The following is a 13,203-nucleotide window of genomic DNA, read 5'->3' on the forward strand; positions in this document are numbered from 1 at the left end:
TAACCATCGTCTCACAGAGAAAAACCACACCGTTGTTCTTTTGTGGTCATTTATTTCTAGTTGGATGCATAGCGTGGATTTTGATGAGAAAATAAATTGTCTTGTTTACAGTTTTACAAAGTATCATGTGTGATCTGACATGTGTGAACATTATTTTACAATTAGAAAATGCTGTGACCTTTAAGCATCATAGGCTATACTTCCTTACCATATAAATTGAAGCAGAATGAAATAAGCTAATGGCTAATTAGCGTCTAGGCTAATGTCTGATAAAGCACAACTTTAGGTGAACTCACAAGCAACTCACGGCAGTTAGTGCCAAACACACAATAGTAAAATACAACATTACTGCCAACTAACAGACTGTGTTGGCTTAAAAGGTAGCGCAGGCAGGCAGGAAGTAGCAAGAGGCGCCACTTCCGGTAGGATGTCAAAATAAAACGGAGAGTGTAAAAATGCCCCCAAAACACATAAAGACTCTATGAACCTATTTAACACCACATAATATATAGGGCGACTCTTGGGGAGCCAGAACAGTTACCATTCACATGTATTTGAGACATGCTTATGGACTACATGTTAAATACCTCACAAGCCTAGTCTGAGCTGGTGAGATGTGTGCCTGCTGCCTCTGACCTATCCTCATATAAAATGCCAAGTATTTGTTTTACTTTTTGTCACTCCAAGAAATGACGACAAGGGTTTTATAAGGTAGAACAAATTTTGCTGTTATATACATGATTTATTTGATATATCACAAAAGCTCATCTTTCTTTTAGGCTGACTTATAATTAAGTGGCCATCCTGACATTAAATTAAGCTATTAATGGTTGACCTGATTAGTTAACTTATGTAAGCAAGTACCTATATTGAAAAGAAAAATGCATTGTTTCTAAGATTGTATTAAATTATAGATTAAGTTAGAAAGCATTCAGAAGGGTCAGCGCTGAGGTATATTCCATCTGTTCCTAACATCTTACATAGGTAGATATTAGTGTTCATGTTGTTAGGATAGGTTTGGACAACAACGGCAGCTGAATGCAGTTTCACATGTCTCATCTGATCTCACCTTAGTTCTTCTCTATCTGTGCTCAGGCTGAGGAGATTGTGCGCAGGGAGCTGGAGAAGAAGGAGACACCTAGTTTGTACTGTCTACTAGGAGACATCTTGAGGGACCATCAGTACTACGACTGTGCATGGGAGCTGTCAGGTCAGCGCAGCGCCAGAGCTATGCGCTCCAAAGCCCTGCTACACCTCCGCCACAAGGAGTTCCAGCAGTGCGTCGACTGCTTTGAGCAGTCACTCAAAATCAACAGCATGCAGGTACAAGCAAATCATCATTCTCTCACATTTGTCTATAAAGTTTAATAATAAGTTACTTTTTTAAAACTTTTTCTCATGTTCAGCAGTGCGCAAGAATGAATTATTTTGAACCATAGTGCCTTTATCTCAACTGTACAAGAAGTTTAGTGTGTCAGTGATCACTATTACATTTGTAAGAATGGGTCAGACCTACAGGTGGTTAAAATGCTGGGCCAGTACTGTAGTCTCTACACTGGTCCCTGTTCACCTTTCAGTGTTTTCCACAGATTTAGTTTGGCTGAGGTGTAAATTCAATGAGTCTAGAATCCTGCAGATGAATTTCAACTCCACCATCCTGGACTGCGGTTGGTGACTGTGGTCCTGTTGAGGAGGCTGTTAGAGTGCAATACAACTGGCGACATAACAGAAGTTTTGTTACCAATTGCAGTCCAACTCAGTAAAGTATGTCTAACTACTAGCACAAGATCTTCTTTGTGAAAGCACCTGAAAGATGTCAAAGAACACTACAACCTAGTGATCCAGCTGGCAGGGAAACGCTGCCTGAAACCTTCGATCAGTGGAACTGGATAATAGACATGTACAAGGTTACCATTATACAGCCATGCGTTAGAGCATGCATGTGTTCGTGCCACAGGCCCAGCAAGCAGATTTAGTCAAGAAATTAATTAGTTCAAAATGCAGTTACATGTTCAGATTTTTAGACATCAGGCAAGACAATAAAATCCATCCATCCATCCATCTTCTTCTGCTTTATCCGGGGCCGGGTCGCGGGGGCAGCAGCCTAAGCAGAGAAGCCCAGACCTCCCTCTCCCCAGCCACCTCCTCCAGCTTATCCGGGGGAACACCAAGGCGTTCCCAGGCCAGCCGAGAGATATAATCTCTCCAGCGTGTCCTGGGTCTGCCCCGGGGCCTCCTCCCGGTGGGACATGCCCGGAACACCTCACCCAGGAGGCGCCCAGGGGGCATCCTTGTCAGATGCCCGAACCACCTCAGCTGGCGCCTTTCGATGTGGAGGAGCAGCGGCTCTACTCTGAGCCCCTCCTGGATGGCTGAACATCTCGCCCTGTCTCTAAGGGAGAGGCCAGCCACCCTTCGGAGGAAGCTCATTCCCGCCGCTTGTATCCGTGATCTCGTTCTTTCGGTCACTACCCACAGCTCGTGGCCATAGGTGAGGGTAGGGACGTAGATCGACCGGTAAATTGAGAGCTTCGCTTTTACACTCAGCTCCCTCTTCACCACAACGGACCGGTGCAGCGTCCGCAGCACCAATCCATCTGTCGATCTCGGGCTCCCTTCTCCCATCACTCGCGAACAAGACCCCGAGATACTTGAACTCCTCCACTTGGGGCAGGAACTCATCTCCGACCCGGAGTGGGCACTCCACCCTTTTCCGGCTGAGAACCATGGCCTCAGATTTGGAGGTGCTGATCCTCATTCCCGCTGCTTCACACTCGGCTGCGAACCGTTCCAGTGCGAGCTGGAGGCCATCACCCGATGAAGCCAACAGAACCACATCATCCGTGAAAAGCAGAGATGAGATTCTGAGGCCACCGAAGTGAAAGCCCTCATTGTGAAAGGAGGCGGGTCAACCAGGACAGCCCTACAACGTCCAGAGCCTTCAGGAACTCGGGGTGGACCTCATCCACACCAGGGGCTCTGTCATCAAGGAGTTGTTTAACTGCCTCAGTGACCTCGCCCCCGGAAATTGGCGGGTCATCCCCCTCATCCCCAGACTCTGCTTCCTCCTCGGAAGATGTGTCAGTGGGATTAAGGAGGTCCTCGAAATATTCCTTCCACCGCCCGACAATTTTCTCAGTCGAAGTCAGCAGCACTCCGCCAGTACTATACACAGTGCAGGTAGAGCACCGCTTTCCCCTCCTGAGACGCCTGACAGTTTGCCAGAATCTCTTCGAGGCAGTCCGAAAGTCTTTTTCCATGGCCTCTCCGAACTCCTCCCACACCCGAGTTTTTGCTTCAGCCACTGCCCGAGCCGCATTCCGCTTGGCGTGTCGGTACCTGTCAGCTGCCTCCGAAGTCCCACGGGCTAACCAAGCCCGATAGGACTCCTTCTTCAGCCTGGTGGCTCCCTTCACCTCTGGTATCCACCATTTGGTTTGGGGATTACCACCATGACAGGCAGCAACCACCTTGCGGCCGCAGCTCAATGCAGCAGCTTCGGCAATGGAGATGCTGAACATGGTCCATTCAGACTCAATGTCCCCAGTCTCCCTCGGAATGCTGTTGAAGCTCTGCCGGAGGTGTGCGTTGAAGATCTCGCGGACTGGGGCCTCTGCTAGGCGTTCCCAGCACACCCTCACTACGCGTTTAGGTGGACCGGGTCTGTCCAGCGTCCTCCGCAGCCACTTGATCCAACTCACCACCAGGTTGTGATCAGTTGACAGCTCAGCCCCTCTCTTTACCCAAGTGTCCAGAACATATGGTCGCAGGTCTGGTGATACAATTACAAATTCGATCATCGACCTGCGGCCTAGAGTGTCCTGGTGCCACGTGAACTTATGGATACTCTTATGTTCGAACAAGGTGTTTGTTATGGCCAAACTGTGATTTGCACAGAAATCCAATAACAAAACACCGCTCGGGTTCAGATCAGGGAGGCCGTTCCTTCCAGTCACGCCCCTCCAGGTCTCGCTGTCGTTACCCACGTGAGCATTGAAGTCTCCCAGTAGGACAACAGAGTCTCCAGGTGGAGCACCTTCCATCACCCCACCCAGGGACTCTAAGAAGGCTGGGTACTCTGAACTGCTACTCAGCGCATAAGTGCAGATGACAGTCAAGACCCGTTTCCCGACCCTAAGGCGCAGGAAACAAACCCTCTCATCCACCGGGAAGAACCCCAATGTACCGGCAGCAAGCCGAGGGGATATTAGAATACCCACCCCAGCCCGCCGTCTCTCACCAGGGGTAACTCTAGACTGAGACAGAGTCCAGCCCCTCTCCAGGAGACTTTTTCCAGAGCCCAAGACATGCGTAGAGGTGAGCCCGACTATATCTAGCCAGTACCTCTGAACCTCACACACTATCTCAGGCTCCTTCCCCACCAAAGAGGTGACATTCCATGTCCCAATTGCCAGTCTTGGTAGCCGGGGATCAGTCCACCAGGGCCTCTGCTCCCGGCCGCCGCCCGGGACACAATGCACCCGCCTCCTGCGGGTGGTGGATGGGCCCATGTCCCCTTTTTGGGCTGTGCCCGGCCGGGCCCCATGGACTAAGACCCGGCCACCAGACGCTCGCCCTCGGGCACCCTAACTGGGCCTGGCTCCAGGGCGGGGCCCCGGTAACCCTATCCCGGGCAGTGTAAACTGTTCCCTCGATGTTTTTCTCATAAGGGTCTTCTGAATCGCTCTTTGTCTGGTCCCTCACCCAGGACCAATTTGCCATGGGAGACCCTACCAGGGGGCAAAAGCCCCCAGACAGCATAGCCCCTGGGATCCCTGGGACACACAAACCCCTCCACCACGATAAGGTAGCGATTCACAGAGAGGACAATAAAATCCATCAGTGTAATTAGTGTAAATGGGATCACTGATATTTAATTAAAACATCTCTATGCATAAGTACATATTAACAGAACAGCTGGGATAGATTCTCAGCCTGGTCAGGATTTTTATCTTTCTTTACTTTGTTAACACACACTTTTTGAGGTAATTTCAGGGAAATATCTGTGCCTCAACTTAACACTTTAATACAAACCTTTTTTTGTGTGTGTGTGTGTGTGTGTGTGTGTGTGTGTGTGTGTGTGTGCACAGCTGGGTGTGTGGTTTTCTCTTGGTTGTGCCTACTTTGCCCTGGAGGGCTATGAGGGAGCTGCTAAGGCCTTCCAGAGGTGTGTGGGACTGGAGCCAGACGTGAGTACCTACACACGAAGTCTCTTTCTTTTTAGGGGCATTCTTTGACATAATGTATTTTCTCTAAGTCCATCCTTAGTTTTAATAGCCAAGTAATGTGGGTTTGCTTGAGGCTGCTAGTGCGAAGATTTTTTTAACACAAATAAATCATGCAATTTATTTCAGTAATGTCCAAAGCATCAACTACAGCTTTAGACTGCATCTAAAATTGTAATCTTTTAACTTGATTTTCACTTTTGGGAACTGGACAAAGTCACAGGGAGGCAAATCTGGCAGGTGGTTCATAGTGGTTGTGTTGGTGTGGGTGACACCACAGGATGGCATGTACCACTGTTCAGTGAACATTGCCACTGTAGCAGCGTCTTTTTGTTTTGAGCTCCACATTTTGACGCCTCAGCAGCCATAGTGTTTTGTCCTAATGCTGGTAAGCTTGCAGGCTAACTGACAGACTAATAAAATACTCAAATTTCATTTCTTGGATGATTGTACCAAGTAGAGGGCCATATTAAATTACATAACATTATTTTAGTGACAGACATGGAGATGTCAAGTACAGTGAGTAGAACAAGTAGGTGTGAAGCTAGTAGACAACTATCAACTACAGTTGCATGTGTATAGATGTCAAAGGAATGCCTCACTTTACGCCTTACTAGCGCCTAAATGGAAAAAAGGCACCCTGCAGACAACTGTTATGAAGGGGAAATTTTCTGTAGACCACTGGAAAAAATGTTTTAAACAGGCTGTAAACATGGTTTTAAATGCAGTGAAGTTTGTGGGAGTCTCTAAGGATCGACTTTCAAGTCAGCTTGAAGTGTTCACTGAGATAACGCAGTTTGTGGCAGTTTTGATTATTTTTAAATCTTGGAGGTTGTTTCTGCTTGGTCCTCACAAAGTGAACGTTTCAATAAAATTATGTTCATAGTACACATAAAAGAGTTTCAGAACAATTAGTGCACGGCAAATATATAGACGCTAGCCGTCTCGCATTTTAACACACCATTACATTTGGTGAGGTCTTTAGTAGTCACTCCAGCTTTTCTTTATTTGCATAAACCTGAAAATTGTGTTTTGTGGGTTTTTTTGTTATTCTTTACTTCCTTTTTTCCTTTTTCTCACTGTCTTCTTTCCCTCACTGACCTGTGTCTCGCCCAACCCCCATACCCCACCTTCATCCAGAATGCAGAAGCATGGAACAACCTTTCTACAGCTTACATTCGCCTCCAAATGAAGTGAGTATGAGTGTGGTGCATAGTGGAAACTTGTTGGTGTAAGAACGTGTGTGCCAGGTAATAGAATGGGTTGAGTTTTGTCCAATAGGATTTCTGTCGTAAGCAGCAAAGTGTTTGAAACCATCCACAACCAGCAGACTGGAAAACGCTCCAGTAGTCTTTCAAAATAACTTGGGCAGGATAAATGTGCCCAAAGGTGATGATGACAGAAAGGTCAGAGAGTGCATCTAAGTTTGTCCAGATCTATCTAAATTGCTATTGCTGGTATTTAGTTTCTAAAACACAATGACATACACTATCCAGTGGATTTTACCATTTTACCAGTGGATTTTACCACCCACCTTAGTTATCTCTTCAGATTTCTAAACTACAGTCTCTGGGAGCATTCCTAAGGTCCCTCCTTATCCTTCTTATCTTACACTAGTCTTCTTTTAACGTGACACTGGATGTCCACCTTATTGAAGCTACAATATCCAGAAGATGGACTACAAAATGTGCATCAACGTACACTACTGGTCAAAAGTTTTAGAACACACCCCATTTTTTCCAGTTTTTTATTGAAAATTATGCGGTTTAATGTCTCATTCCACTCTAAAATGAAAGCACAGTACAAATAATCAATTGGAATTAACAAAAAAATAATGAAATCAAAATGTATTTTAAACTTCTGACTCCTCAAAGTAGCCACCTTTGGCAGATAACAGATATTTAGCTGAACAGACCCGTGGCATTCTTTCTACAATAGAAATCAAATATTCTTCAGAAAGTTGTGAAGACTGTCTCAGTCTTTACAGCAGCAGTAACAAGCATCAGATTCCAGAACTTTGTAACCATCCAGACAGTGTTCATACATTTATTTATGTATTTATTTTTTGCTATCTGAAACAATGTACAGATAAACTGAAATGCAGAGTACATCAGATAGACAAATACATTAAAAATGTTTAAAAGGCTCAAACAGCACAAAATACTCTAGCATTTTGCTGGACAGTGTAAAGTTCTCCATTCCCGCCCATGTTCGTGCCTCTCCTCTGTTTTTTTTTTTGTTTGTTTGTTTGTTTTTGTTAAATTTCTGATTGTAGAGGCTTTTCAGGTACAGAGGTAGACTTTTAGCCCTTGACAACAGCCTTCTGTCCGTTCGGGCCTGAAACAGAAGCAAAGCAGGCGAGTTTTTAATTAATACCTGGTTAGTTCTACTGCCAGTTAAGTACAAGCAGTTCTGAAATGAACCAAGCCTAGAACTTCCTAGAACTCAGATCATTAAATGTGCTGAACAAATTCTAACTTGTCTCTCCTTTTTGTCATTGGCAGAAATAAGGCTTTTCGAACCCTGCAGGAAGCCCTTAAGTGTAATTACGAACACTGGCAGATCTGGGAGAACTTTATTGTTGTTAGCACTGACATTGGAGATTTTGCTGAAGCCATCAAGGCATACCACCGTCTTATGGACCTGAGGGAGAACTACAAGGACATCCAGGTACGTGGCTGCACTTACTCTATTCGTTTGTTACATGTAGTATGGGGAAAACATTTATTCTAGGCTGCGTGTCTAATGAGACACAGCTTGGCAAACAACAAATTATACCTGGCTGGATAAAGCTTCTCAGGGGCAATCTATGCCTCCTGAAATCTGTTAGGTTTAGCTCGCCATGGTCAAAAATAACAAATAAAAATCTCTGACTTGAACACATGAGACAGCAGGAAGTGGTCCCTTTGCTTAGCACCTTGCAGTGCTCTTAATAAGTTGCACTAATTAACTGACCGTCTGTAAATGAAGCTTTGTCTGTGTTGAAAGGAAGAACTTTTGAGACAAAAGATATACATTTCTCTAAATTATGGAATACTTGGCTCAAGTTCAGCGTTTTGGCTTTATCCATCTCTTCTACTCTGTGCAAAGTCTCAGAGCTTTGTGAGAGGGAGAAGATGTGATTTGTTGTCCAATCACAACACACCGAGCAGGTGAAACTGTTAATCTTTTTCACTGTGGTCACTCATGCCGAGTCATTTAGAAACACTGAAGGAGAAGCCTCTTTTAGTCACAGTTCATTAATTGCACAGCAACTGATGAATTCTAAATAAGAAATTAACCATCAGCTTTGAATAAACAAGGCGAGACAGCCAGTGGTAGTATTTCCATTATTAATGGTCTGCTTCAGCCCTGCAGTCATTTTACTCACGTAGTTTTGAGCAATTAACTTTAAAGAAGACATCTTCCAGCCTAATAGGAATGGATAAAAATCACAGCTCTGACTCAGAGATCCTGTGGGCCTCGGAATTAAATATACAGACAGAGTCACATTTATCCCACAATACATGATCTTCTTTTTTCCTCTCTTTTGTTGTGTCCCTGTTTGTCTTCTCTGTTTTAAGCAACCAGAATGATCATTAATGCAGGTTGTGTCCTGGTCAGCCTCATCAATAAGGCTAGCAGATGTCAAAGCACACAGGTTGAAAAGGTCAGCAGCAGCTTCAGAGCAGCTCACTCAGTCTTTAGTTCTCTGTTTGCCTCCTCATTTTTAAATATCTTCTCAGAACACAGTTTTCATGAACAGTTTAATAATGACTGACAATCTCCTACAGACAACCTAACACCACAGCCCTTTCGCGGAAAAGAGAATGAAATTGCGCATTTAAGGAGTGCAATTTGGGGGGGCGGGGGGAGAATTCGTCCCCGAACAGCTGCAGTCTGACTCTGACTCCAGGCTTCTCGAAGAATGGTCCAAAGCTCTTCCTTGAATCTTGGCTGCCTTTTGTTCTATTGTCTGTCAAGATAACACCACACTGCTCCACTAATGTTGAGATTCAGGCTTTGCAAAGGCCAGCCGTGACCGACCGACTGCCCACATGTCTGTTCAACTTTGTTTTAAATCCAGGTCAATCTGTTTGACCTGGATTACAGATGGTACTGGTGGATCAGAATTTCACTGTACTTTTCTATGCTTATAATTCAGTGATGATAGAACTTTTTCAATTTTGACAAGATCGCCATCGCCACTGGCTGAAGTGCTGCCCTAAACCTTGATAGAAGCTCCACTGTGTTTCACAGATGGCTGCTGACACTTATAATGCTCTCCTGACCTCACCTATACATATTTACAGTGATTTGAAAATTTCCAGTTTGGATTCATTATTCCATATGACCTGTGCTGTTGATATTCAGTCCAGTTCCTGTGTAATATTCATACACCTGCCTGTCCTGATTGTTTCCCTTCCTTAAGAGTAGCTTCTGACAGCCATCCTTCTTCATTTGTGGCATTTTCTTTACATTCAACTCCTGCCTTTTTTCCTGCTTTAATCCTCTACTCGATCTTTTTTCTTGTTAAATTATTCCAATTAATTTTATGTGCTTTTTATGTAATAAAAACATTTGAATAAAAAAAACACATAAGGCTTTAAAAGGTAAAGTTCAGAAACCAATGGATAATGTGGCAGTCTTCTGTATTTTCTATAATGTCCATGTCAAACTCGTGCAGATCATCATCAAGGGAACGCGATTAAAACCAGTCCAAAGTCAGGTGCCGCCACCCCTTATACGTACATTTCAAACAGCACAAGCAATGTTGAATGTCGATTTGCAACAGCCAGGCCAGTGTGTGCTGGCGTGTATGAGATGATTAAATATTTTTATATGACTACTTTAATAAAATGTAGTACTGTCCCCTGGGTTCATCACCGAAAAGTCTGTCAAAGCTGTCAAGTTCTATTTTTACCCGTCTGTTTTTACTTCGATTCACATTAAAATGCTGCTTTGCATAACTGGTGGTGACAGACTATGTTAACTACAATAGATCACAGTAACAAATTTAGAAGCAACATTTTTGCATTATTTCGTTTTATGTGCTTGTTGTGTTAGTTTTTCATTGCAGGCTCAGAAGCTGGGAGGGGCCACCAAGAATTCCGTCCTATGGAATGTTGAAAGGGCTACTGACAGAGGAGCTGGTGGTCACATGGCTCAGCTTTTGTGCCTCACGGGGTTAAGTGGGAGATATAGACGCAGATGTATTCATTTCCTTACAGTTACTGTGCACAGGGAGGAGATTTTCTTCTTTTCCATTTTTGGGTAGAACTTGAAATGAACTTCCTAGAAACGTTTTGCCTGTTATCCATATTTTTCTTGTTTTCTCTCAACACAGAAATTAGTACTTTTCCACCTAATTTCACACCCTGACACTTCAACAGGAATCTTAATCGATTCATTCAGTTTTTTCCTTTATATATCACTTTTCACCAGAGTGACAGTAAAAAAATACCAAAACTAATACTTACAGATGTAATTGCACTGCTACATTCACAAACGGACTGAACCACAGATTACCCTCTTAAAATCTCATGTGGGTCTTTGCGTCTGTGCTTTTTGGCCTACCCTGGAACTTTGTGTGTTGGAGTTTGAACAGATGTAGAAGATGTGTCCGTCAGCACACCTCTGAAGTGTTTTGCAGGTTGTCTAACATGATGTTACAGTCTCTGCTCCATAGACTTCCAGTTGATTTATCTTAATTGTGACTGCAGTGCAACCTGGCAGATGGTTCACTAACTGGTGGGGGTTGGGGAACTGGTAGATGGCAGAAATAAGATGGAGTTCAGCAGAGAAGGTATTTTTTCAGGGATTGAAGGGTTGCTTGCTGGCTGGCCTAATCATGCTGCATCATCTGTTCAATGTGGTTTGTTTCCATCTTTGAAGCCGACTTTATAGAAAAACCACAGCTAAATGCAATGGTGGATTGCTCTATGTGGATATGCAAGGAAATTTTTAAGGAGGTCCAGTTAGAGAAAATTTTCTCAGACAAAGGTGCTTTTATAATTCAGTGCAATGTATTTTTGAAGTAGCCTTCCACTTGTATCAGTGTCTGAACATAGCTGCTGACTGTCAAAAAAACAACAAAAAAATTCAATAGCATGTCAACAATGTTTACTTTTAATTAATATTTTTAATGAATGAATTGTTATTCATTTGATGTTAACACTAACCTGGAGGGTACTCCAGTAATAATAATAATTATTATTCAAAAATAAAAGCTTTTTTAAAAGGTGCCTTTACTAAAGTGCTTAATTTAAAAAATAATGAAAATCTATTTTCCTTTTTTCTTTTTTATTAATTACATTTCACAAGTAAATCAGCAGATCATCAGCTCCTCTTTGTCTGTTTCCATGACTTACTTCTGCACCTTGTCCCACTGTGGAGTTTTCTGTTTTCATATGAGGTCGCTGTAGCTCAGGAGGTAGACCAGGTCATCTACTGATCAGAAGGTTGGTGGTTCTATCCCTGGTTCCTCTGGGATGAATTATAAAGTACACGGTTGGTTTGTGTGTTTCCTGAGGACACACAGTGTCTGTAAAGACCAAAGGCTGTGTAGATTAAAGTAATGTTACTGTCAATATGAGAAATGGTCTGTCAAATTCTATTAACAGGTCGGGGTTTGAATCCAGAACATGGTCCAGTTATTGTGACCTAGGCTCTATTATAGCCACAAGTCATTACATTTTGTTAGTGAGCCATATTTATTAGAACTCAAAGTCAATCATAACGAAATCAAATGGTAGATAAGACTCAGGGCAATGAGGCAAAATTGACAAATGAATGACCAGAAAGACAAAATATCTTCAGACTGATGCTGACACTGCACTCACTCCTCTGTTGCCCACTGAGGTGGAAAACTTGGAAAATCTCCATATGTCCATGGATGAGAATAATGCCAGTCAGGGTTTCTGCCACTGGGTTTCAGAACATTTTTAAGAATATGATCTGACACCTGATATCTACGAAGCTTACGAGTGCCAGTCACAGGGAAACGGATAAAGGAAATGCTATGCATATGTTACGGTAAGGTTAGCATAAAGTTACGCATTAGACTCTGCCAAGCTCATGTCAGAACAACACATTGAGTCACACTGCACAAAGAAATAAAAATTCAAAATGAATACAATTTTGTTAGCTGACTTTAAAAAAAAAAAAAAGGGGGGGCTGAGTTGTGGTGCAACACAAACTGCAGTGCAGAGATGGCGCTTCAGTAAGGTCAGACATATATTTCAGATATTTCATTTTAATTTTAGATTTATTTATACAGTAACAAACTGAAGCAACCGTTGCCTCAAGGCCCTTTATACTGTAAGGTAAAGACCCTATATAATACAGAGAAACCCCAACAATTAGACGAAACCCCTATAAGCAAGCACTTGATGCTGGAAAGGAAAAAATCCCTTTTAACAGCTAGAAATCTGCAGCAGAATGTGCTTCATGGGGTATATACACGCAAATGTATTCATTTCCTTACAGTTACTGTGCACAGGGAGGAGATTTTCTTCTTTTCCATTTGTGGATAGAACTTGAAATGAACTTCCTAGAAACGTTTTGCCTGTTACCCATGTTATTCTTGTTTTCTCTCAACACAGAAATGAGTACTTTTCCACCTAATTTCACACCCTGATACTTCAGCAGGAATCTTAATCCCTTTTAAAAGCAAGAAATGTGCAACAGAACCAGGCTCAATCAATTTCAAGTCAATTTTTATCTAGAAAGTGCCAAATCACAACAGTCACCTAAATTCTCTTAGTATTGTAAGGTAAAGGCCCTACATGCAAAGTTGTACCAGTACATTAACGGTGATTAACGGGTGCAGTAACACAAATCAGTAAATCATATCTTCCATGATTTACTTGCCACCAGCAAGTTTATTGCACAGTAACTGATGGAGGATTCAGGGTCACCTCATCCAACCCTAACTATTTATCAAAAAGGAACATTTTAAGCCTAATTTTAAAAGTAGAGAAGGTGTCTGTCTCCTGAA

At 43.1% G+C, this 13,203-nt stretch overlaps 1 protein-coding gene across 3 annotated transcripts in view; it reads left to right on the forward strand.

Moving 5' to 3' along the window:
• The window catches only part of ttc27 (tetratricopeptide repeat domain 27), a 728,099-nt gene that overhangs the window by 699,525 nt on the left and 15,371 nt on the right, over positions 1-13,203 (forward strand). For all 3 annotated transcript variants that reach the window (XM_025897217.1, XM_025897216.1, XM_025897218.1), the window contains 4 exons: positions 1,096-1,323; positions 5,091-5,189; positions 6,366-6,418; positions 7,730-7,895. In XM_025897217.1, coding sequence (XP_025753002.1) covers positions 1,096-1,323; positions 5,091-5,189; positions 6,366-6,418; positions 7,730-7,895 — 546 coding nt within the window. The remainder of the gene's footprint in view (positions 1-1,095; positions 1,324-5,090; positions 5,190-6,365; positions 6,419-7,729; positions 7,896-13,203) is intronic.

This window comes from Oreochromis niloticus, linkage group LG13 (assembly GCF_001858045.2).
Source record: "Oreochromis niloticus isolate F11D_XX linkage group LG13, O_niloticus_UMD_NMBU, whole genome shotgun sequence".
Classification (NCBI taxonomy): domain Eukaryota; kingdom Metazoa; phylum Chordata; class Actinopteri; order Cichliformes; family Cichlidae; genus Oreochromis; species Oreochromis niloticus.